Source organism: Heliconius melpomene, chromosome 5 (assembly GCF_056956725.1).
Source record: "Heliconius melpomene rosina isolate 202511_hmr_F chromosome 5, ASM5695672v1, whole genome shotgun sequence".
Taxonomy (NCBI): domain Eukaryota; kingdom Metazoa; phylum Arthropoda; class Insecta; order Lepidoptera; family Nymphalidae; genus Heliconius; species Heliconius melpomene.
In genome coordinates this window covers 7,614,717-7,642,148 of record NC_140393.1, presented here as the reverse complement: position 1 = coordinate 7,642,148, position 27,432 = coordinate 7,614,717, and the positions used below count along the sequence as shown (strand labels likewise).

At 36.3% G+C, this 27,432-nt stretch overlaps 1 protein-coding gene across 1 annotated transcript; it reads left to right on the top strand.

Moving 5' to 3' along the window:
- The first annotated feature begins 15 nt into the window (after positions 1-15).
- On the top strand, positions 16-27,432 carry LOC146539162 (protein jim lovell-like). Its single transcript, XM_085185524.1, has 3 exons — positions 16-883; positions 22,436-22,561; positions 23,938-27,432. Exons 1-3 carry the CDS (start codon positions 166-168, stop codon positions 24,594-24,596), a joined length of 1,503 nt encoding a protein of 500 aa, XP_085041650.1. The 5' UTR covers positions 16-165; the 3' UTR covers positions 24,597-27,432.

The following is a 27,432-nucleotide window of genomic DNA, read 5'->3' as shown; positions in this document are numbered from 1 at the left end:
CGGCTCACTCCGCGCTCGCGAGCCGCCCGCGTCGTACGTATATGTTTGCTCGCGCCGCGCCGCGACACACGTACCAGTGCCGTGCCGTGCAGTGATACCGGAGCGTGTCGCGAGGGATGCTCGCATCGTCCTCCGACAGACGCGTTTAGGAGCACCGGCCGCGCCATGGACGACAAGCCGACCGCCGGCGAGGAGCACTACAGCCTGCGCTGGAACAACCACCAGGCGCACCTGCTGCGCTCCTTCGAGGCGCTGCTGCACGCCGAGACGCTCGTGGACGTGACCCTGGTGTGCGCCGAGCGCCGCGTGCGCGCTCACAAGGTGTTGCTGGGCGCCTGCAGTCCGCTGTTCCGCCGGATATTTAGCGAGAACCCGTGCAAGCATCCCGTGATCGTGCTCAAAGACTTTCAAGGATGGGAAGTGCAGGCGGTGGTGGACTTCATGTACCGCGGTGAGGTGTCAGTAGCGCAGGAGCAGCTGGGCACTGTTATCCGCGCGGGCGAGTCGCTGCAGGTGCGAGGGCTCGCCGACCAGGAGGCCGGGGACTGCGTCGAGGCGGGCTCACCGGCCGGCAGCCCGGCGGCGGCGTGCGGCGCACCATCTCCGCCGGCCAGCCCGCACAGCCCGCAGCCGCGCCGCAAGCAGGCACGGCCGCGCCGCCGCTCGGGGGAGTCCGACACGCCGGAGAACCTATCCATGCGCCGCTCGCCCAGCGCACTCAAAGCGGTGCGACTCGCTCGGGGCCGCTCCCCGCACAAGCAGGAGCCCGAGGAGCCCGAGACAGAGGTTCCGCCGCCGCCCAGGATGTTCCCGCCGCACCAGGACATGTTCCCCCCAGTGCCACCGCCTGCCGTATCCGCGATGTCGTTGACGCCACCTCACAGTAAGTGCTAAATATGTTTCTACACACACATAGCACACATACGCACATTTGGTAGGTACATTATGTCAAATACATACCTACTTGGTTTGCAACAAATTTGTCGTTGTGTTATCGAATAAGATAGAAGCGGGAAAATAGGCGGGCGGCGTGCGAGCTCGCGTTGCATAATGGTGATTAATTAACTGATAAGAAATTAAGGTAGTAGTATTAGTAGAAGTAGTAGTAAATATAATAATGTTGCCTCATATAGTCTGACGTCAATATGATCTTTCACTTTTTAGTTTGATATTACCCGCATTTTTACTGGAATCTTAAATTATCTCGAATATTAGGAAAATTCATAAGTTACCATTGATGTAAATAATTTTCCACATCAGTCTCGACGCTGTACCGAGTGTTAAAAAACATAAGGTCGATAACAACAATGTCGTTGTGGATGAACAATTGCTAAATGATAAATTAAATAATAGTTTACAAAAACTGACCTCGCCACCTCATTGTCGAATAAGGTTCTCATTTATATTTAGTCAATGTTAAACATTTTATATATTATAAGAACACGTCATTCGTTAATAAAATGTTAATAATAAAAAATATTATCTGTATTTAAATAATTATTTAATTTTAACTCAAACGAGATTAAAAGTAAAAGTAATAAAACACTTACAAATTTTTACAACTAATGGACAGTTATCGATAATTCAAATCGCGTGTAGTTTTAACGATTCGATTAGACCGACACAGACTCTCGGAGTGTTAACCGGAACCTTTCACAGATAAATTAAGATCACCTATTCATACGTCGATGTCTTATCTGTGGTATCCAAAGAGGTTTTAGCTTTATATGGTCTATTAACTTCGCATGTCGCGGGGCTCGGTGTAAAATGTAATTTCAAATGGCATCCCATTCCTACCTTGGCTCTGCATGCATTCCGTAATAGTGTGTCAGTGTAAATTTAACTCTTGGATAATTACTGGAGATCTCCTTACGCCTGTAAAAGGAAGCAATAACAGCGGTCATCTTGTTTTACGAACCCTTTTCGATTTCGAAATAAATGTGTTTATTGAGGAAATGACAGTGATTGTTGTTATTTGCATCGTAAAGTTAAAGTTGATTTATTTAGACAATACTATTTTTTATGCACGTTTTATGTATGTTTAAATTTTAAGTCGTATTATTTTAAAGTGAAATTATGGTTTGAACGAAAGTGAAATTGTTAAGCATTGGTTTGAATAATTAACGCGCATAGTTATAAGTCATAAACAATAGAGGATAAAGGAGAAGGATTAACGTATTTAATTTAATCCTTTCCACAAAAAATTTATTTCGTAAATTTAATAGGTATAAACTTACAAAAAAAAAACATTGAAAACTTATGCTAACGAATATTTTGGTTAGTTACAACAAAAATTGCACTTTTGGATACTCAAAAAAGTTTCGTACAAAATTTTGTTTCCTCATACATTCGTGTGTGGAGAGGTTGATTACGTCATAATAGTCCGTCTACGGGGAAGGGTTGCACGCACTCCCGTCGACGTGCGTGGGGTAACTAAACGTTGAGGGGAGCTACGCTTCCGCACTTGTCATTTTACTGCGTGTTCCAAATTTGAAATTGCCTTTCTAATCGTTTTAAAATGTTTATTTTTTTTTTATTTATATGAAAATTTCATTTGCATACATTTATTGTGATTTATATATAATCTGTGTATGTTCTTGCAAATAGATGTGTATCCATGATATCCATCGAAAATAAAGTAAGCAAATTATCGCGTTCTAAATTTAAATACTTTATACTTAACAGTATAACAACCAGAGCTAAAATTTAAAATTGACACTATTTAAACAAAATAAAATCATTTAAATTCTTAGAGTGGAGAATAATTATAATAGTCCATTTTATTGTTTCCTCTCCGTGTGTGATGAGAGCTTGATTACGCTTAATGGTGGTGCGTAAACATAATGAAGGGCTGGTGCTGCAATCACAGCTACCTCGCCTTCCTGATTGTGCCCACTTGAAGTAATTCCAAATTTGATTTTCTTAGTTTTTTTCATTAAACCATTTCATTTACAGCCCAGAAAAGGCATTGCCATCATTAAACTTGTAAACTGTATAATGTGCTAATGATTTTGTTTTAACAATTACACAAATTGCAATTTGAAATAGCAGAGGCTTCGTGTGTGGCGTCTAAACAATGGATAGTTCATTTTAAATAAGTATAACTTAAAATTACAGATTATAATTTAAATTATTTATTAGGTAATATATTCGGAATTTTACAAAATTATGTGTTTAATTTAGCAAACTAAAGCAATTATGATGTGAATTGATTAAAATATATCTAGTTAGTGGGTAGGTTACTGATATAATCAACAATCATTGATATGGATAACTTTGTGGGAGTAGGTACTGGTCTAATTAATTTCGGAATTTCAGACATTGCAAGCCAAATTTGGGGTACAAGCGTGGGACTTCAACGTGACGGTTGTGGATTCGATTTTCAATGGGGAATGAACAATTATTTATCAATATTTTCATTTATTCGCTCTAGTGAAAATACAACAGATGCAAAAGCACGGCGTTGAGTTTCGCCACTCAACACACAATGCCACGTAAATTCGGCGGAATGTGTGAAACGTAACTTAACACTAACTTCTCTCCGCCTACCCCGCTATATGCGGATACAGTTTGCAAAAAAGAAAAATATCATTTGCATACCTAAATAGGTTACAAATTTACTAAAAAAAAAAAAAACGGTAAATATAATCTAAATGGAACATAATTACGTAGATAATCAATATTAAGCGAACATTAATAACTCGGTACAACGTACAACAATAGCGGAGATAAACGCACGCAAGGTGAAGCATTGGGTACGCAGCCTTGGGGGGTGCCAGAAAAAACGGAGCCCACGACATTGGCACGGAACTGTGCACGCGAGGGTGTGGAGTACCTACCGTTTGTGTGTTATTGAGAATATGTCACATTTGTAATTTGTTAATTAAATTTTTAAAAATTATATATATTATTATAACAATAAAATATTTATTGTCATGAAAAATATATAATTTTATTATAATAGCACGTAATTATTATAGCTGACATGGCAAAAGTAAGTCAGCTATTACTGCTTGAGTTTCGACTCTCAAGCATCGGTGTTTTTCAGTTACACTATACCTACCTACCATGATTCCTACAACATATATATAGATATACCATATACGTATAGCTATATTGGGTCGAACTGATACAGGGATATATTTTAAATACGAATAATTAATCCCTTGCCTTCATTTATATTGTATTTAGATAGTTATATTATATTTAAAATTATATATTTATATTATAAACTACCTTTTGAATACTAATTCGTTCATGGTTACTTTTTCTCTAGAGTGTCTAATACAGTCATGCCTGTGTATACTCTGCTATACCATTAATATTAAATTAGATCAAAAATATTAGTATAATATTTTAAAGTACCAAATTATACAAACTCATGCGCACCCTCGGAGGATGACGACGAGCACTACTCCCGCGCATTTACATTCAATCGACACTCCTCGCTGGTGACCTACTTGCCTACCCATAGAAAATATATGCCCTTTAACGAGGTTCTTAATTGTTTTTAGAAAAAACCTCGTAGAAATATCCATTTTATGTTCTTATTGATATATTAAAATAGTCAAAAGTAGTTCAATTAATAGAGGCTGTATATTAAAAAAAACTTAATGAAGTTAGCTATGTCGTGGTGCAGGAGCACAAGCGTGAGATTGTAAATGCGACAGGTTGTGGATTCGATTCCCACTTGAGGTATTGAAATATTTAATATTTTCTTTTCTTCGCTCTGGTGTCGAAGTAAAGCGAGGATTTGAGTTTGGCGGAATGTAGGGAAAGGAAATGTATACCTTATTGGAGTGTCATAACATTAGGTTCCCAGGTTCCCTCTGCATACCTAAAAATATTAAAAAATACCGTGATCTTGAGTATATTCTAGGTACAAACCTAGGACATAAAAATACAATATTATTACATAATAAGTAGGTATATTAATGACAATAGATTAAATGTATTGAAATGATAATTGAAATAAAAAACAATAAATAGGTTAATACGTTATTACATGACTTACAAACTTACTTATATGTATTTATTACTTTATATAATCATGTAAGAATAGAAAAATAATAAATATATCTATCTATTTCTTGTTTAATTATTTGTATGCCTTCGTCATACATTTAATATCAAAGTTTTTATAATGACAAAAATCTTTTAGATATTTTTTTTTGCTATGGAATAATTGATTTAGTGAAACTATTAATTTAAGATCGATTAATCGATTTTCTTAAGGGAACCAAATGCTAATAATTTTTAACTTTTACTATAAATTCGTTAATTAGGTACTTATGTGAAAAGCTACTAGTACTCCTAAGATACTAGGAGGTACTCTTACACTAACAACAATATATTTGTATACGATATATTTATATAAGAATTCGGGTTTCTTAGGAGGATACTGTACTTATATTATATTTTCAAACACTTTAATATTTACCATTACATGTTTTTTTATATAAGGTATTATTTATTTTTTTTTCTATTAATATCGTTAAGAAAAAGTAATACAAATCAATTGCATAAACAATCTATTTTATACTTCAATAATTAAAAAAATCGCCTTTCCCACTTTCACTTTCGCCTATTTCTATTGCGAAGAAAAATTTCTCAAGAAACCTAAATTAATTTCAACAAAATAATTATTAGTTAATTGTTTTTATTTAGAAACGTCTAAGTGCGAGTCGGATTCGAAGACGAAAAAGTGGGTTCCGTACGCATCTATAAAAACATGTTTGTGTATGGAAGCGCCCTTAAATATTTATATGATTCTTTTATAGTATTAGTTTTTTAAAAATATCACGATTATTGAGATGCAGCCGGCGACAGATGCACAGACAAACAGACAAAGACGGAAAGAGGATCCCATGTCTAAGACTACTATTCTTTACAATTTTTGTACGGAACCCTAAATATAATTAACTAAAAAGACAGTATAAATACTATCATTTAATACATTTTAACCTATCGTTTTCCTGATTTAGCTAAGCTATTAGTAGCTTAATAGTTTATCAACACTTTTTATACAACCCGTCAAACTAAAATAATTTAATCATTATTTAGTTCTATTTAACAAATAAGCGATATTTACATAATTAGATACACCACAATTTATTCAAAGTATAAAATCAAATTCGTATAAATGCCCCGATATAATTAACTGTTATCGTTTTTTTGGCGAGACGAAGACGCTGATATAGAATACTTTTTTTAGTTACGTTTACCTATAGGTGAGGCAAAAAAATGGATATAAATAGAATAAAAGTAGCAAAAAACTAAGTATGTTTTTGATATTCAGTTGATATGTTTTTTACAAGACTGGGTGAGATCTAGGTAATAATCTTTCTCTTGGACAATACCCATAACCAAGTAACACGCTATGGCACCACAAAATAATCAAGTAAGTATATTATATTTTTATGTATTATCCGTTGAAGGACGCATTTTGTATCCAGAGCGAGATATACCTAATTAAAGTAATTCACTCCCCGAATGGGATTCGAATCTACAAACGTCGCGTTTCAAGTCGGACGCTATGTCTTTGTGACCTCTAGTTTGAAAAACCAAAACAACATTACATAGTAAATAAATAGTTTTTCAACTTCCCTCTATAACCCGCATGTAGCAGCTTAGGCATAGGGAGCCTAGTGTTAAGACACTCCGCTTCCAACTTTCTGCCGAATTCTGGACAACACCAGAGCGAAGAAATAAAAATATCAAATAATTTCCTCAAATGAGAATCGAATCCCCCAACCTACCTCATGTCCAATACCTCATCTAAAGTTACATAATTAAATTGCTTCGCAATAAGCACATAGCCGTATCGTGTAATTAATTAAAGAGATACATACATATCGTGTTGGTGCTAATTACAGCGCCGCTACTCCATTGTGTTGAGTAGCTGGTAGTTTTTGCGGCGCCAGCGCCTGGCCGGTTGTGCACGTGTGGCGCTCGGTTGGCACTTCTTTTCTTTTCTTTTTAGTTTCACGCTGTTTCCCGTATGGGATGAGGAGGATAGGCAGAAGGAACTAGTTTCTAGATTTTTCGTAATTTTTTCCAGATTCTATGTTTTGAGTGATGCAACACAACGCCGTTTGTTTTGTTATCAAAGAAAGAAAATGTAATAAATTTATTTTCCCGACTTTGAATCGAACCCCCAACCACGATCCACACAAGGGCCTACCTATTTCAATTTAAAAACATATCAACTTTCACTGATTCTACCATAAGTTATTATACTTTATATATCTTTTTATATACTAACATAGTAGAATTTTAATATTATATCTTTTTGCTTAAGGCTATACAAATGAATGTAATAACAGCGACACGCGAGAAATTAATCAGTCGTCGATGTATGAAACAACACTTTATTTTTATTATCTGTGCCGCGATTTGTATAAGCAGATCAATCTTCACCAGCCCACCACATACTTTACCATTTCCCCCCCTTATAAAACTTCATAACGCTATAGAAGATTCTAGTTAGACCACAAAAGAAACAAGATTATTTTTTATTCATCTTTATCATAATTTCTTTTGAGTCTTTCACATTGGCAAAATGCCTTGTCAATGTGAAAGATATTTTCAAGATATCATATATGTGATATTTTTAAATTAGTTCATCTGTTTCTGAAATAAACAGACATAAAAAATAAAAATAATTGTTTTAGGTTTTAATACATGGCTTCTAAAATAGATTTTCTCATATGTTTTCTAAATACAGACACCGATCGCTTACAATTTTTTTTTATATAGATTTCTATTATAACAACTCCAAATTAGTACATGTGATGTACCTACCTATACAATACTAAACAATATGTAAATTTAATCGAAAGTGTTAATTAAAATACACTAAGCTATTTCAATAACTATTTTAATATTCATTATAACATACAAAAAAGTTTTAATGAATCCATTAAAGTTTTAAAACTTTTTTTTTATTAAGAAGAACTTCCTTATCAGTCGGTAATAGAATAGTGTTTCTTAATACATGATTAATATTCTAATAGACTAATTTTATTTATTTTATATTCTCACATCGATTATTTGGGATTGTAATTTAATTATTTTACAACAATGCCTGTAATTTGAGACACAGGTGCTTTTTTTTTAAATATCTATTTAAATAAGATATTTTAATGTTGTTTTTCATAGAAAAAAGCTATACTTTCAAAATTTTGTAAGTATTTGATTTGACCTAACAAAGTCGTTAAAGTGAAAAAGTTTTTAAGTTAAGAGAAATATAATTTGCTTTTACTTTTTAACTTTCCATATTTTTGCTGGTTGTACGAAGTCGCGTAAGAGAATAAAACATCACTCAACTCTCTGGCTTACAAGATCTGTTTTTTGTATGGAAATAATAACAAATATTAATGATAGAAAGTATATAAATAATATAAACTAAGTATATCAATATAAATAAATAGTTATTAAATGTGCGATTGTAAAAGCGACAGATTGTGGCTTCGATTCCCATCTGAGGAAATTTTCATTTCTTTGCTCTGGTGTCGAGGCAAAGTGCGTCGTTGAGTTCCGCCACTCAACACACAATGCCTCCAGAATTCAGTCGAAAATTATGATTTTTCTTATCAGTTATAAAAAAGTCACCACAAAAGACCTGTTGATATTGAAATTGTTTTTTTTATATCGGGCCACTTACATAGATGGTTTTTTGTTATAATATATCCATAAATACATAAAAGTAGTAACTAAGAATATTTTATGTACAGCAATCACTTGTAAGCAAATATACTCAATTAAAATTATTATAATTGTAACGGTATTTATTATAGTTATTTCAATTTACAATTTATAGTACGACTCAGTCGTAAAAGTACCATCAGCAAAATAAATATGTTTAACGTTAAACTAAGTATGTAGTGGTTGGTATGTATAATAACAAAAAATTACACAGTCAAATTGAAAACCTTCTTTGTTGAAGTCGGTTCAACAGTTAACTAATAAATTGATTTTAAACTAGGGGTATATATAGTAACATTATTTTTTGCGTATGATTCTCACGTTCATGTTTTATTTAAAACGTGTTTATTTCTTTAAAAAAGGAAAAATATTTTTCGTGAAATAAAAATCACAAATCTATTACTTTATCGTAATTTGTTAAATATATAAACTGTTCATATTCGAGCTATTTTAATTGAATTTCGCACTATTTTTATTTAAAATTATCGATAACAACATCCTTAATATAGATTAAAATTAACAATAAATATTTTTTTGTCCTCGTTCCCGAGGTCAGTCGTGGTGCAAAGGCGCGTATGACTGTAAAGGCGACAGGTTGTGGCTTGGATTCCCACTCGAGGAAATAAAATATGTAACATTAGTATTTCGTGCCGCCCTCGCCCCGGCAGCATGAAGCTGGTAACGAGGCAAAGCAATGTCTCCAAAATTCGGCAGAAAGTTAAAAACGGAAATGTCTTAATGGGAACAGAGTGCCTTGGAGTGGGGACTCCGCTGTCCATATCAAATAAATAGTAATATGTTACGTTCAGTTTGTGTTCATTGTAATGCTAAGATTCATACTTTTTTTCTTAAGTTAGCATGATAATTCAATTTGGTTTTTTTTTCTTTATCATGAATGTTTCTAACATCTCGTGATCAAAGGTTAGAGGCCAGTTGGACTTATCGATATGTGATCTTAATAGCATTTGACGTTACATTACAAAAAAACTATTCTATATTAGAATTTATATATGGTTTTATTCTATAAGAGATATTTTTCTAGCCTCACGCTGTATCTCGCTCATAGCAGGCTGAAGGATCCTAGTGTTAAGACACTCTGAACTCCATTTTTTGCGAATTCTGGAAACATTGTGTGTTAAGTGGAGGGACTCGGCACCGCGCTTTGCCTCGACACCAGATCGAAGAAATGAAAATATTAAATATTTAATTTCCTCGAGTGAGGATCGAACCAACAACCTGTTGCGTTTACCGTCACACGCTCCTGCCCTTGCACCACGACTGGCCGCTATCAAGTTATTGATATTTGAAGTATTATTTTTTAAAAAATCGAACTGTTGAAAATCTGTTTCTATTTAAATTTTAACCTAGAATTTTCCCCGTTTAACACTTTCACTATCCAGCTTACTGCTCCTGGTGGAAAATGTCAACGATTGTTTGGTAAAATATTATTAGGTCTCTATGTTGTTATGTTCTTTGGGCAGAAAATCAGACCCTGCAAGTTTAAACCGTTTCCCCCACCACCCTCCCGCTAAGTTAATTTTTTTACACATTTTTTTAAAAAGTAGAAGAAATTGCCACTAGATCGCCGTGTAAATAGCTAGTTTTTTATTTATTTTATACATGTTGTCATCTTAAAATATACCTATACAAAAATATTGTTACGGACATTTAAATTGCTATTTTATTACTATATCAAAATTGCGACCACACTCTGTGGGAACTTGGACAAGTAGGTAAACTTGGACAAATAAGTAAACATATCAAAAAAATTTACCTCCATTCCAACATAAATATCTACTTAGTGTCAAATTTCACCACCATTGCGTTCTCTTACATTTTCACAGTCTCATAGCTTTGACAATTACGGAAATAACATCTCTTCTCATCTATTGTCATCGCACATTATATATCGCTTACCTTTACCCAAGTTTGAGAATGTGGCATTCAAATTAGGTATATTATAGTTATTTGCATATGACCTTATGGTGGACAAAAGTCAGTCATTTTTTTAAGTGTCACGCTGTATCCCGCACATTCAGGATAACCAGAGGGAACCCAGTGTTAAGGCACTCCGTTTCCCATTCTCCATTCATTTTTTGCTGAATTCTGAAAGCATTACGTGTTGAGTAGCGGAACACAACACTACGCTTTGTCTATATCGGAGAGAAGAAAATGGAAATATTAAATATTTCATTTCCTCGAGTGGGAATCGAACCCAAAACCTAGCGCGTCACACTTTGTGACCCTGCACTACGGACTCAAGAGAAAATGATAAAATTATTAATTTATTTTTTAAGTAATGACCGTACCCACTTACGCAAATTATATTTAAATAAACGTACAAACTACATGTCTAATTGGACAATGTATTGACTATACGAATCCGCTAGCGTCTCCACCGCTTCCGCTGTAAATTATGCATTTTACGACGCACGGCGGCCATCAATAATATCCGCATCGAGAGCAACCTAAATATCAATTTCAGTACAGGACAGAGGCTTGAGAGATTTAAGATGGACGCGATAGACGCACTGGTTTATGTAAACAACTGCCAATTTACAACATCAAACCTGACTGACGTTTTCCATAAACTACAGTTAGCCAACATTCCCACCACGCAACCGGAAGTGGAATCACACATTATATTTAATTTTATACGAATTTAATAACGAGAGAGATGCGCGCCGAGCTATTGTTTTGTCAGTGACCATGTGAAAAAAAGTGGTCGATTTTTTGTGTGCGATAAAGAGGTGCCGACGCAAGCGGCCGAGATTGATGTTGATGTATGATGCTCGGAGGTACCGGCGCGCTGGGCGCGACAGACCGACAGAAAGCTTGTAATAATTAAATTAAAAACAAAATTAAATCAGCTTCACGCTGTATCCCGCACACAGCGGGGTAGGCATAGGGAACCTAGTGTTAAGACACTGCGTTTCTCTGGAGACATTGCGTGTTGATCGGCGGATCTCAGCCTACGCTTTGCCTCGAAATCAGAGCGAAGAAATGGAAATATTTAATTTCCTCAAATGGGGATAGAACCCACAACCAGTCGCGTTTACAGTCACACCTTGCCGGCGCCACGACTGGTCGCTAGTAATAATTAATATTCCATAATCCATTCATTCAATTCCAACTGCGATACGTTCCCTTTCACTCAGTCATCACCGCCTAACCTTTGTTGCCGGTAGCGATGTGTCGTCACGAACGCGACGCCTCAAATCGATTTTGCCGTTAAATTTGAATGAGAATTGAAAGAGTGAATGGAAATAGAAATAGGATCGAGTCGAGTGCGTTCGGAGTCTCTCTCAGTTCTAGAAGCGGCGCAATGACCGAGCTCGAACCAGATCTTTCTCTTCGATAAACAGAAAAACTCTACGAAAAAACTACATGTCATGCATCTACGTGTGCTGGCTGGTCGCGGCCGTCATGGGAATCGGGCGAAGATGGACTTTAGAAAGCAATTAAAATCCGTGCACATGAAACGGTTTACCGAAACTGCTAACCATCGATACATTTACTACGGTCTACGTACACCGCTAAGGCCCGTACTCCACCAAAGCTGACGTGCGGAGAGAACCAAAGCGGAGAGTTACGAGACTAGCTTAGCGATCTCCAATAGAGACGAGATGAATAACGAAATTGGTTTTTAAGAAAACAAATCTTCACTCATCTCGTCCCTACTTTGGTGGAGTACAAGCCCAATTCTATATCGAGCCTATTTGATTCGACCGGCGTTCATCCGCTTACAATTCTGATACGCGCGCCAAACGTTTCTGGGAAGTCGCTAAATGATTTTGACAAAAACACCGCACTGCAGAGCGGTGACTGGCAGCGATAAAAAAATTGTAAGAAACGAAAAAAAATCAGCTTCACGCTGTATCCCGCATATAACAGGATAGGCAGAGAGAAAGATACCGTTGTAATAAGTATGTTTTTAATAAGTCTCGTGGCGTCTGGAGACTCTTTCTATTGTTTTATCCTCGTTTCTTACGTTCTCTTAACAACCCGGTCTTTATAGAACTTAATGATGCAATAATTATAGAGGAGCATTAGGATTTTAGACTCATTCATATTTAAGTTAACTGCATTTTGTAAAAAGTGAATATTAAATACTTTTTGACAGTATTGTACAGTGCTAATAGAAATATAAATTATTTTTAATAATATAACAAGGCAGTGCGCGGCGGAAAGGGAGAATGGAGTTTCTTAAAACTAGGTTCTCTCTGCCTACTCTACCTTTATTGAATAAATTTGAAGAAACATATATATGTCATATAAGAAATTCCCCAAACTTAAACAAGTGTAAACAACTGAATACTTAGTTTTATAAGACATATAACAAAGAGGAGCGCAGACCGAAACCTTCCTCCACTTTTTTACGTCCACAAAAAGCCGAGTAAGAAATCGAAATCAGATGACGTGCCCTGCGATTACAAAGTTTCTGAACGTAACAAAGCGCGCCAAACCACAATTTCTCCCCGAAATGTGCCCCTGACCACATTCGAATCATGTATTTTAAAGATTTAATTATAATCATTATATATTCGTATCGTTCATAACAAATAAAATCTAAAAAAAAATATAATAAAATTTTAACTTTAGCCAGTCGCTGCGCGGAGACAGAACGTGAGGCTATAAACGCTACATATTGTGGGTTCGATTCCCACTGAAGGAAATGAAATTTTTAATAATAAGTTTTCTTCGCTCTGATAACGAGCCATGGCGCCGCGTTGAGTTTCCCCAGACCACACGCAATACCTCCAGAATTCAGCGAAAAGTGGGCAGTGTCTTATTGGGAACGGAGTGTCTAAAGACTAGATTCTCAGATCCGGAATACAGGGTAAAGCTAAAAAAAGAAACCCATAAAACAATTACTATATTCGATCTAAAACAGGAAAAGTTCATACAAATATTTTCATACAAATCCACACATAGTAGTACCATATAATTACTAAATCATTACCACAAATAAATCCGGAATAGACTATTTCCATTCACATACAATCTCGTATGTGGTCTTAGGTACTAAGAACTTGGGGTCGTCATTTACGTTTCCAGTAATATAATTACAAACATTATAACTCATATGTGAGTCAAGTATGAGTCAGTAGCGCCGGCGCGCGCGCAGGATATCACCGTTCGAGACAACCACACACGTAAATAGCAATTTGGAATCGATCCATGGTTTTTGTTGTCAATATCAATAGGAAGTCGATGATTATTATTTATCTGTTAGGGAAATCTATTTTTGAAACGTCAAATTTTGTTTGTTTTTTTTTTCATAGCGAAATTTGTTCGAATTTTAAATTATTTATAGTGTGTCGTGAGATATTCGTATGTTGATGTTTCTTTTTTTTTATTATCTGTATCTACAATAATCCTACCATCTTATCTTTTTATCTTAACTTATCTTTGTTTTTTTAATTTGTTATAATCGATACAATCGGTTTTCTAATCGATATTTCTTATTGACAGCCCTAACCATATTAGGTATTGCTACATGTGTTTTTTTTGTTAATGAAACTATAATTACAATGTACTGCATATTGTCATAACAAAAGGCACTTAATATGTAATTATACGTCACTCTCTATTTCATTAGCGTTACGCAATGCGTGATAAGAGTAACGTTGTACGTTTGTACGTAATAGCCACAAATGGTTACAAATTTATATGTGATTATATAATATCTATCTATTATTTTTTTATCTTTGATTATCATAAAGATAATTACGCCGAATTGAAATCGAGTACACTTTCTTATATGATACAGTTAAGTTACCAAAGATCCGTAGTTGGTACTACTGACATAAAAAATAACTGTTACAAAATGATATAGGTAAAAAATATCATTTATGCAGAAATTTTGTTAAATACATATCTATAATACTGTCAAATATAGTTGAATAATTGATTCAACGGTGCAATAATAACTTAATTTTCAATATCCCGTCAACTTACTTAAATGCCTAGATAATAAATATACATTGTACATACATAGGTAGGTATGACTAAAGAGTCAAAAAATTGAGTTAAAACTTGTTTTATTATTATTACTATATTTTTTCCCGCGCGACACCAGGAAACTAAACATTATAATTTTAAAAACAGTTATTCTAATTTCACACGTCAAAATGTGCCAATTTGTTTACTTTTCAGAGAAAGTCGTATCGCAAACTGATAATAATGACCGTATCGATTTTTATTTATTGTATCATTGTTGGCACTTAAATCGATTCTCGCGAGCCACAATCGCTCGGCTCTTTCACATGATAGATTACATACGTAACGGAAGTCAGGATTGGTTGACCACAGAATATATCTGCGGTGGATTTTTAGTTTTTTTTATTGTAAGGTGGCTTAGGGCATGTAATCAAAAAAACACTATATATTTATGGTCTTAAATTATTCCTCTACCACATTACAAATGGTTTCGAAAATGTATAAACCATAACACGTATGAAATCAATATTTTCTTTGTAAATATAAATAATAACTACAACCAGAACAATCTTATTTGAGACATAATATGAATAAATGAAAAATTTACTTTGACTTTTGACTAATAAGTAAAGAAATAAAAAAATATTATTAAACAAATTATCAAAACACTATATTACCAACATTACCAACTAAACTAAAAAAAAAGAACTAAAACATCTCATTTCCGTTACACCATAATAGATTAGTAATAAAATAATCAAATTAAGTTCCGATTTGAAATCGATAGATTGCTGGTCGAAGAATGAAATAGTATGAAGTCAGCGGGTTTCCAACAATGGCCAATTTCAAGTGTGAATGTCGTGGGCTCAATAGGAATAAATCGAGCATCGAAAAAAACTTTGAAGCCAGATATTAAATCTTCTTTCTTTGTAGGGCATTCGACCTCTTTCGGCCCCCCAGAGACAATGGATCTCACGGGATGGGAAGTATTGAGAATAACGAAAACATATTACAAAGCGCGGACCAAATTGGTTGAATAAAAATTAACACGTTGCCAGCAATTCATTTGTACGAATACTTCCCAGGCTTGCGTGTGTGATCCGCCTAATGTGGTTGCGTTAATGGTTGCGGGTTAACGTTTTGGAAAAAAATGTTTTTTTTTTGTTTAGGTTCACGCTGTATCCCGCACATGGCAGGGAAGGCAATAGGAACCTAGGAATCTAAGATTTAAGACAGTCCGTTCCCATTAAGACACTTCTGTTTCCCACTTTCAGCTGAATTTTGGAGGCATTGCTTTTTGAATGGCGGAAGTTAACGCCAAAATAAATTATCAATAGTAATTTTTTACATTTAAATATTTTAAAAAAGTCTAAAGGTACTTAAAAAAAATAGTTTAGGTGGATATACTTTAATGAAAACAATTTTAACTTTAAATTTTATAATGCAAATTTAACCTAGAAGAGTTTAACTTAAGACGATCCACATATATTTAAAGCACTCCGTCTTACGTCGATCGTGCTCAGCGTAAGGATCCTCCATGATGAGATGGAGTGAAATTGAATATGAATGAGATTATAACGGAAAAATTTTGCATTAAATATTTGATAATGTTATCAAGTACCTATCAATTATAATGTAAAATAAATGATTATATTATCGGCGTTGAGGTCTGCCACTCAATTCTCCCAGAATTCGCCGAAAAATGGAGAGCGGAGTGTCTTAACACTTGGCTTCGTCTACTTAACCTGCACCGTGCGTGATACAGCGTGACGCAAAAAAAAATTATATTTAAATTAATATTTTTGCAACGTGACAACCCTATGACTAGCGATTCCGAACTTTAATTAAAAAAGCATGTTAGTATTATTTTCAAAGCAATGAAATAAACTGGCACTTATTATTGTTTTAAGAGAAAGATTAATAATCGCGTCGCACAAGTTTCTCTTGAAACGAGACATTCGGAGCAAAGGTAAAAGTTATATTATGCCCATTGTAAATCACTATGTCAATAAAATATAACAAATTTCATACTTAATTGTAACAAGAGCCAAAGATCGACAGTGTTATATTATCACACACGTTTCCTTAAATATCGATTAATTATAAAATACCGTACGCGGCAATCTGTTACTCCTGTTGACTGTCGTAAAAAGTTTTTTTATTCGAATGCAATTTATCACAATATCGATTATTAAATCTGTCGTGCTCGTAGCTAGTCGATGTCTCGCACTCGCACTCGCGCAGTCAAGGTGTACAGGTTTCCGTGTATCCACCCCTCATGATTTATGCAATGAGGACTTACACTGGACACGCGATCATCTCGACAAGAACAATGCAAGGATAGAGGCGCCGCGACCTAGACTTCTTTCTTTAATCGTTCCTCACATCGATTTTTATGTATTTCTGTGAAACAATGGATTAACCCAGTTCGCCATGTTCTACGCTCGTCAGCCAGCAGCATTAGTCTCATTACTTTCGCGTCCTTGGCGTGCGCTATCTGCCATGTGATCTATTGTACGCAAGTCGACATCGGCCCTAAGATTGGACCGATAATTAATGCTGATTCCATACGACCTAGATACAAGCGCGGCCGATAAAGTTAATTTACAGTTATAGTTGTAAATCTAGTTGCAAAATGAACGAGCACGCGCGGCCTGACCATAGACAACACGCGGCGACTCCCACACGCCCGCCATGAATGGGGACCGGGACCCTTCCCGACCTTGTCCCACCACGAGCTCTACGCACGGGGCCCGACCTTGCAACCGACGAGACACAACACATATGCGTGTCCCGCGACGTGACGGCACCCCCTCCTCCCTCCGTCCCGCTCGCTCCTCTCAATGAACGGCGAAGGGGTGAATCTGACAAGTTCCTCCATGTGCGAAAGGGTTGAGCCGAGTTGCGAACTTTGCGGGCGCTTTCGTTTTCAATGCTCCATATGGGGCGCTATCGATCCCAACTTTGTTGTCTATTAGTTAGTGCCCTAATGACGATACAACTTGATCCAATACGTATATCTCTTAAGAACAGATATCTCAAACAGAATTTATAGATTTCTATTCTTAAAAGATAGATAAATTAAGATTTTCTTACAAATTTTTCACGAAAAAATGTTGGCTCGAACGCGAACGCATTGTGCTGATTCGGAGGCGTAGGTATTTCGTAAATCATTGTTTCTGGTCGAATAGGTTTGTGAGGTGTCTCAAACACTAGAATTAGAAAGCGTCAAGCCGACGCCGGTGGGACTAATTGACCGCAAGGTTTACGTTATTCTGCTAGAAATTTTACTCGTTAAATAAAAATACAATTTCAATAATAACAAGAAAATAAATGCTAAGCGGACGTCAGCGTTAGCCTACTAGGCACTGGCGATGCAGTTTTCTCTCACAAACATTTGCAATTTATTCTCGTGAAATTGAATCAATTTTTTCGTTTTGCGAGGTCTCCGCGCCGTGACAAATGAGGGATAATCTCTGTAGAAATGTCGCAGCAAAGGCTGCATTAGCGGAAACAGCGTATCTAACAAAGCCGGGGCACGATCAAGTCCAATTGGCGGCGACGTGAGTATGTATTGATTGTCGACAATTATGCAAATAACGTATATCTGCTGGCCTTAACGAGTGATAGGAATTAACGGTTCGTTAGCTCCGGCTGTAAAACCTCGGGATTGCTTCGTGAGGTCGTATAGTGCTATATTCACATAACAACGCTCCCTAAGTAATATCGAAAGTGAAAAAATATAGTATATTTTGCATATAAATTGCATAGATTATAAATAATATACTAAAAACTTTTATAATAGAATAATTAAAGATTACCGTACGTTCGTATTAACTCCGTATAACGAAGTTAATTAGATATTTAAAATTATGTTCCTAAACAAACATTTTCACATAGATGAGGCAGATATAAATTTAGTGTTAAGACACTCGGTTCCCCATTTCTCGCTCAATTTCAAGACATTGCATGTTGAATATGAAGAAATAAAAATAATCTAAATTTTAATGTGCCTGAGCACGTGAAGTTAACCTGTGACGACGGCCCCATATTACTCATAGCCATAAATTTGTAAAGTTTAGCTGTAGGTATATAATTTAAAAATTAATCTTATTTAGTTTTTCTTTTCTTTCATTATTTAAACTCTTCGCCAGAATATATACAACAAAGTGCGGCGTTGAGTTCCGCACTCAACACAAAATACGAATGAATAATAGACATTCAGCGCAAAATAGGGAACAGAGTGTCCTAACCCTATGATGCGGGATACAGCGTGAAAGCTGACTATTAAGAGCAAAATAACCAATATCTATCACATAAACCCTTACAAATAAGTAAATCGGCCCCTACAGTCCTACAAGCAAATAAAGCTCTACGTTACAATTTCTTGTCGAAACTTTCACCCACATCACCCGGTATTGCTGTAACTAATAATTTATCGGTACTAAAACAATGGAGGATTTAAGGCACTATAACGTGTTTATTGCCACTTTTAAATAATAAACCACACGTATAATTAACTTATCGACATATTGAAATAAACATATTAAAAAAAATTTGAAAAAATAATTAACGTTTTAATAAGATTGGGTATTTTTAAGTGAAATCAAGAAAAATGAGGGTAGTTCGTATTTAATGGCAATTGTGGATGGCAATTAATTAAGAAAAAACACCTTTTGTTTTCTTCATCTTCGAAATATTAATAATAACAATATATTTTGTGCAATTCACGAATGTTTAGATACATTTCGCTATATTTACGAGTTGCGAAGGCCCAAAGCCTAAAGTAGAATTGAACCTATAACCACCGCGAATGCAAATACTGTCTCAAGGCGCCATACCCACATACATCTATAATAAGACATACATTTCTCCATACATTTGACCTGGTAGCCTGGTAGCACCACACTAGATGCAGATCTTACATTGTTAATAACATAGTATTACTATACACATAACCCTTCTTTGCCGCTGATTGCACAGAAGCCAGGAAGCATTTCATAACACGCACTAATTATATGGGATAGATCCTCTCAGGGTTGCCCAATGGCCGGCTTATCCGGGATAAGTGGAATTAAACGGAAACGGATTGATAAACTTATTGTAATATAAGTCTTTTAAAACGGTAAGTCTTTTAAAGGAAAAAAATAGTTATAGGTATGTCAGTATTTAGGCATGTAAATGTGAAATTTTATATATTTAAAAATTAATAACTCAATCACAAATATAGACTAAAAGACATGGAAAGTATGTTATACAAACAGCGAAATAAACCAATACTTGATCAAAAGGAGTCAATTTGAAAAAAATAAGGCTATAATTAATATATTAACATTTGGAACTAAATAAAATAGTTTTTTATAATAAAAAAATTAAGATAATGTTTATAATGTGACAACCCTATCAAGTGGCAGCATACATTTATTCTTACGACACCACCAGCCAGTGGTTACGGGAGCAGCCGCGTGCGAAACTAGTAAATTATAACCTGCCAATAGGAAATGCTCGGAGACGGACGTGGTGGGTGCCATAGGTTTTACCGAAATGGAGAAATTAGGATTTTATTGAGATTATATTATTTGAGACATTTTGATATTTATTTATATATTTTTTTATCTATCTTTTTTGCTAGAGATAGATAATAATAGATAAGTTGTTGATAGTAAATAGCAGCAAATGGGGACCTACAATTAAACTAAAAGCCACGTAAATTGTGAAATAAATCAATTGTATTTATAGTATCGACCATAACTATTGTATGAATAAATCAAACTTGATTTTTTTATTCTTATCATATATAAAATGTTATACGTCGCTGTCCAAATATACAAAATGGCATAAAAAGATTGCTATGACATCTTAACAAACAGAATAAACGGGGAACGGAAGTGTCTTAATGGGAACTGACTCCCTCAACTAGGTTCCCAGGTTCCCTCTACCCTTTCAGCCAATAGAGCTGGAAACAAGCAAGAAACAAAAAAAACAATTTTCTAAAATTTCCAACACACAGCTATACAACCATTTGAAAACAAGTTTTAATCTCAGTCTAGTACCGGTACTTACAATAAACTATAAATTGGACTTATCGATTAGTCGCTTTCTAGCCTTAGTTCAGACATCTCCTTATTTACATCTCTTACAAAATAGATAATACGGGTCTAAGGCAGCTTTAGATGCTATGTGCGTATATAACGAAGTACCTAGGCACTAGTAAAATTACAATGTTGGAATTGTATTTCTATGTATTAATATTTATTACACTTCGGTTTCATATGAGACAATTAAGTAAAAGTGGGAAGTTTTAATAAAACTCAAGCTTAGTTTTATTAAATAATATTTCCTAAATGAAAGATACATATAATACGTATATTTAAGAATAGCGTCTGATTGTAGATGCAACGGTTGTTAGTTCGATTCCCACTTGGGGGACTAAATTATTTGCATTGTCTCGCTCTGTAAAATTGAGTTTAAAAAACTAACTAACTAAATTATCATAAGTTTCACATATTATTATTTTCGAGGTTAAATAGGTATATTTTACACGTTTATTCAATTACAATTTCAATTTCTAATTTAGAGATCGCAAAGGGAACAGATAGCTCATTCATTTAAATAAAATTTAGAGATCGAGTGTCTTAGCACAAGGTTCCTATTCCATTATTTCTTTCTCCAGGGAACCTGGGAACTTAGTGTTAAGATACCGTCCCCAACTATATGCATATAAATATATACCTATAAGTAACAATCACTGTTAAAATGGAAAAACATTAGTATCTTAAAGAAAAATCACATCTCCACCATCCTCTATTAACGTACAGACAGACAGACGATCCAGCTATAGGTAAAAGCAGTAAGAAATAAGATAGAATAGTAATAAAGCAGCCCTATCGATTAGTCGCCTTTGGTTCAACGGACGACACCTCCCGCTATTTACATCTCCGTCCACATTCACTGTGGGTAATCCCTCGTTTATTATTGTCGAGATACATTCTGAAATACCTCGTATAAAAATATCTTTCTTTCTTAATATAGCTATTGTTATTAAAAAATTACTTTTTTTAAAACTTAATAATAAGTATTTAAAAATATGGTTTATAGTTTTCAAAATAAATTGTATAATTATTTGTGATTATTTATAGTCTTCATTGTATTTTCTTTTCTATTTTATCTGTTAGTACTATATTTTTTATTGCTTTCAATATGGTAATCTCCTTTCGCGGTTACACGAATACGCTCTGCGCCATCTAGTGTTGAATAGCAAAACTAAAAGCACGTTACGTTGAATTTTAAATACATTAGCAATAAATATTTTTTTATTATGCTCACTTTATTATGCTAACTTAAAAAGCATACTATAAAAAGATTTATTCCATTAATTATTATAATAATTGATCCATTAATCTTAATGAATCAACAATAATAATTAAAAAAAATAAATCGAATCGATTAGAATTCCTCAGAAATTGGGAAACGGAGTGTCTTAACACTATGTTTCCTTGTTAAGTGCGGCGTGAAGTTGAATCGATTTTTAAATATCTTTTATTTTAATCGTACGTACACAAGATAATTTTATGTATAGGTGTATACAATGTGCCTAATTCAACTATACACATCTATAAACAAATTGTCTATTATTATAATAACTTATTTGTTAAAAATCCTGTTTTATTCATAATGATTTCTATAATTTTATCAGTTAATTAAAAAAATACGTAAAGAATAATCAAAATTTTAATTCTCTTTTATATAAATTTAAGTATTATTAACAAAATGATATTTGTTACAGTGTTCGGAATGGAGTCCCCACTGGCGCTGTTCCCGCCCGGCATGGAGCACAAGATGTACCCACTAATGGACGTCGACCACCGCGCGCCGCTGGACGCGCAACTCTTCACGAACGTCAAAAAGAAATGTAAGTTATATGTAATTATGTATACACTCGTATATATAACATATTACATAGTGGGTTCAGACTGTAAAACTGGTAACAGTCTATTGAGAAAATTCTCGGGAAACAAAACAAGTTTTTAAATAGCAATGAGATATTTATGTGTATTTTTGGAAGGTTTTTACAATTTAAGCCAAGGACAGCTATATTTTTTTTTTGTTAATTTTATTTATAGAGTAGGTAGGTAGGCAACTTCAACTACGGAATAAAAACCTAATTATTTACTATCTCTAGGTACCCATAGTCTAACTCTATTAAAACAATCAATTTCGTAAAATCATATATCTTAGCCAACACAATTACTTAAAAGAATATTTATCTCCATACAAACATAAAATCGCGCACGATTTGCATTACATTCAAACTAAATAGCAAATACATTTTATAAGATAGATAAAAGCCGCAACAATAGGTCTCTCAATATTAGCAACCGCCAGATAGCAGCGCGCCATCACACATCTCCCGCTCGGAGCTGCGATCGCTAGAGCAAAATGTTAAACGACCATTGTTTCCAGGCGAATGTTTATTAAGACGATCTGATAGCGTTATCTCCTAGTCATAGGGGAACAGACGGCGGGACTAGCGTGCGACGTGTCCCGCCGGCACGTCACGGCGAGCCACTGGCACGTCACGGCAACGGCGAGCGTGCTACTGGCACGTCACGTCGAACACAATAGTCGCGATCGATGAGCGCCCATCGCTAGCGCCGTCGACGTCACACGCACGGTGATGCTCCCTGTGAAATGCTAACGAGGTTGAGCACTTAATGGGAGCCGTCTTTAATTTCCGCGGTCGGAGAGGGGGAGTGGGGGGAGGCCCTCGCGTGACCCGCGACGACTATTAAAAGAAAACTAATTTCCATAATAAAATATGATTCCGGCAGCAATCCGAAACGTTCCTCGAATTATCTGATCGGAATCGAGTTAACGTGATCCGTCGGAATTATAAAACTATAAAGTTACATGTGGCGACGTCGCCGGCGGTGCTGCGCTTTCTTTTTGACAGGCCCGCCCCTGCCCTAATAGTCGCGTGCTCGCGCCGAATTAGCGACAGCTCCCGCCGCGTCGCCGCTGCCGCCCGTTGCCGCTACCGGCTCACTGCATCGCCGAAACACTGTCATTAGATAGTTGTGCATACGGTAACCGCGGCGGCGGCGGCGGGCGGTGCACGGCACATGTCGTGCACTTCCCCCTACCTCCTCCCCCCACGCGAAACCACCCTGCACCGCGATTGCATTTAGCTCACTCATAAATCATTGAATACGACTTCCGTAATGTAATTAGCGAATTAAGTATTCCAAAACTAAACGTAAAATCTAATTTATGGTTGTTGTTCGACAGGGCGGCCGAAGGGGCAGCACAGCGCGCCGCGCGGCGGCCCGCCCCGCTCCTGGACCAACGCAGAACTCACGGAAGCGCTACAACACGTGTGGAACAAGAAGATGACAACGAGCCAAGCATCAAGAATATTCGGCATCCCGTACAATTCCCTTCTGATGTACGTGCGGGGTAAATACGGCAAGAGCTTAAAACTGGAGCAACTCCGAAAAGATTGTATCGGCGGTCCGTTGGAGGTGTTAAATTTAAATTCAGGCAACAACAACAACAACCACCCGCCGGGCAAGCACCACGATAAGGACGACCAACACCAGAACGCGAGCCAGCGGCCGGCGAGCTCGGAGCCGGACATCTCCTCCAACCCGATGTTCAACCCGTTCCAGCAGGGCTTCTACCCAGAGTTCCCGCCCGGGTTCCCCATGCCACTCAACATGCTGCACCTGCTGCCGCCGAGCGAGAAGGCGCGCGAGCTGTACCAGTCGATGCCGATGGCGCTCGACTCGCTGGCGGGCGTCACCAAGGAGGAGGACTGCAAGAGCGACAGGTCGAAGGAGAACTCCGCCGACGAGGAGGGCGAGGCGTACCGCGCGCCCGCGCACCCGCCGCACCAGCCGCACCCCCCCGACGCGCGCGCGCTGCTGCACCACAACGGGCAGGACTAGGCGCACTAGGCCACTTCCATTTTAAATTAATTAAAACGTTTTAAACATTGCACCCGTACCTTCCCTCACTCGGGCCGCGTCCTCCGAGAGGGACGAGATCTTTATAATTTATGGACGTTTGATCGCTAGCTAGGTACGCTGTGAGTAATGAAGCAACGGTGAAACTGGAGTTTTGTTAGCGTACCCCGTACTCCGTTTTTATTGTGATTTATATTGTGTATTTACTTGGATCTTATCTCGTGCAATATCTTATCGAAGATAAATTTTATTAATGTTTAAGACAGCGGTGTATGCTGAAAGAATTTCAGTTTCGCTAGATCAGGCTCGAGGCGGGAGGAGACCAGCCCGCCACTCTGCTCCCACACTGGAGCGAGCGACGTCCTCATTGAAATTAGTTAAATTTATATTTAAAAGATGTGTTAATATTGTAAATGTATATTTAAATCGCGCGTAAGTGATAGGCGATAATTTATTATTCCGAAGGAGTGCAATAAGTATGAAAGGTGTTGTGATTGTTATCTTCTTTGTTGTTGACATTCCATTCTTACATTCTCATTAATTGATATATATATTTTTTTTTGATATTTCATATCACTTATGGCTACGACTGTACTTCCACAAGTGTACCCCGAAGCGATTCTTGCCTATACCTGTGTTAACCTAATGTTACTTAACACGTGCGAGTTGACGTCTGCATTTCACCAAAGTTTGTAAAATATTTCGTAATAATAGTTTTATTCGCAGATAAACAATTTTTAAATGTAAATAGTTATTATAAATTAATGGTATATAAATTTGAATTAACCATTAATTAAGGGGACATTAAGTGTCTAAAATGGTAAATAGTAGCGTATTTGTAATTGTTGTAGAATTAGAGAAGTGAATACAGTGAACTGTCGCCGTTGGAAGGTCCGCGACGCACTCGTCACTCCCTCGAGCACCTCCACTACTTCCCCGAGGGTCCTGGCTGCCCACGGGACGCCGGTGTGCCGCGCGGTCGTGAGCGCCGGGTGGTCCGGGCCGCGCGCGTCGTGACGTACGCAACTTTGTGATTACTGATTGAAAAAACAAAGAGTTCATTATCGATAACGATGTTATAACGAAGACAGTGCGCGCCAGGTCTAGGGAATAATGTGTCTGCACTCAATGTTCAAATTAAAAGGAGCTTTCAACATTTTAGTGGATAATGAAAGTTAGTATAAATCGGGGTTCAACACTACCTGGCTTTAGATATCGTATACAATTATTTCGTACTAAATTAGTGCCGCAGGTCGCGGACTCCTGTACATACGGTCTACGTAGTATAGCAGTGTTGGAGATATCATTCGTTCAACCGTATAGAGACATTCCCAAATATGTTTAATAGTATTTATAGTTACTTGTTTTGTAGGGATCTATCTCAGTACACTCACCGAGGCGGTCCGCGAGGCCCTCACGTCAGTACACGTCACAAATCCGCATAACTCTTTAACAGAAGACTGAAACTATTTTCGACTCTATTTTGTATATTACATTGGATCACACCGTAGCCGTGCCCCCGGGCCCTCGGGCCCCCGCGTCCCCGGGCCCCCGCGCCGCCCGCGCCGCAGTCACACAGTAGTGTCACGTCACTTACAATATATCATTACAGGGATTTTATATATTAACGAGATGTATAATTGAATACGTACCTATAGTTTAACATTACAGATTATATAATTATTGCTTTATCTACACTTCCTTCGCTTTTCTTATAAAAATCGACAAGATCTTTTAATATGAAACTGAGCACTTTCGTTGTAGCGTTTTCTTGTAAAATAACTAAATTAAGCTCCTAAATAAGCTTCCGCTAAACATACGAATATAATACGAACGATTGTTTCGGTATATCGTTTCAATTAAATTGAATAATACAATAATGTGCCAAAAACGTGTAAGACCTTCTCTACCGGCCAGCGCTTCTAGCTCCTTATCTCTTGTATGTACGTACATATCTCTGTCTCTCTTCTCCTTCACGAGTGACTCCCAAGTCCGTAGGTCCTGTCCTGGTGGTCCTGCGACCGCAGGATATGTCGTCGGTTTCTAGAGTTTACCTAATTCGTACAAATTCAGCAGTATTAGAGTGATTTTGTTAAAGTTATAATTGAGACGTTTTAATTAAGTTTGTTATTTGTTAAAGTGTCGCCGCGCGGCGAGGGATAGGATGTATATGAGAATATTTTATTTTTTATTTTATATTTCTATATCTAAGCAATAACAATCTCGTTTTCTTGTATTGATTATCACGCACTTTCTTTAAAGCCCCACACACTTTCATATGTAAATATATGAAGGTGTCGATATTCTTGTTTCTTTAGCCCGCCCCTATATATTGTACAACAGACGATTTTCAGGAGCCAAATGTAAGGACGTAATTTAATAGATACATAAATTTAAGAAATTATGTATTTTTTAGTTTATAATAAAAAAAAGTATATGTGATTGTATTAATTTAGTAGAAAAAACAAATATTTAGTTCCTTTAGTTCTTCTGTTACGTGTATTTATAAATTGTAATTGAAAAATGATTTTAGCTAATAGATATTGTTCTACCGTAAATATTATTATTATAAGTTCTGTATTTTTATTTGTTGTATTTGCCTAATATAATTACAAATTAAATTAAATGATATCGTTACATTAGGATGTAAAAAAGATTATCTATTTGATCTTATAATAAATAAATACGAAAAAATATTTAAAATTTACGTTCTAGTACCATTCTATCGTGTAATTGAAATTGAAATGATGGAGCGTTGTAGTAAAATTCGTTTACGGTCACCGACGTAAAGTGTAAAAATAAAAATATCAAATACCGC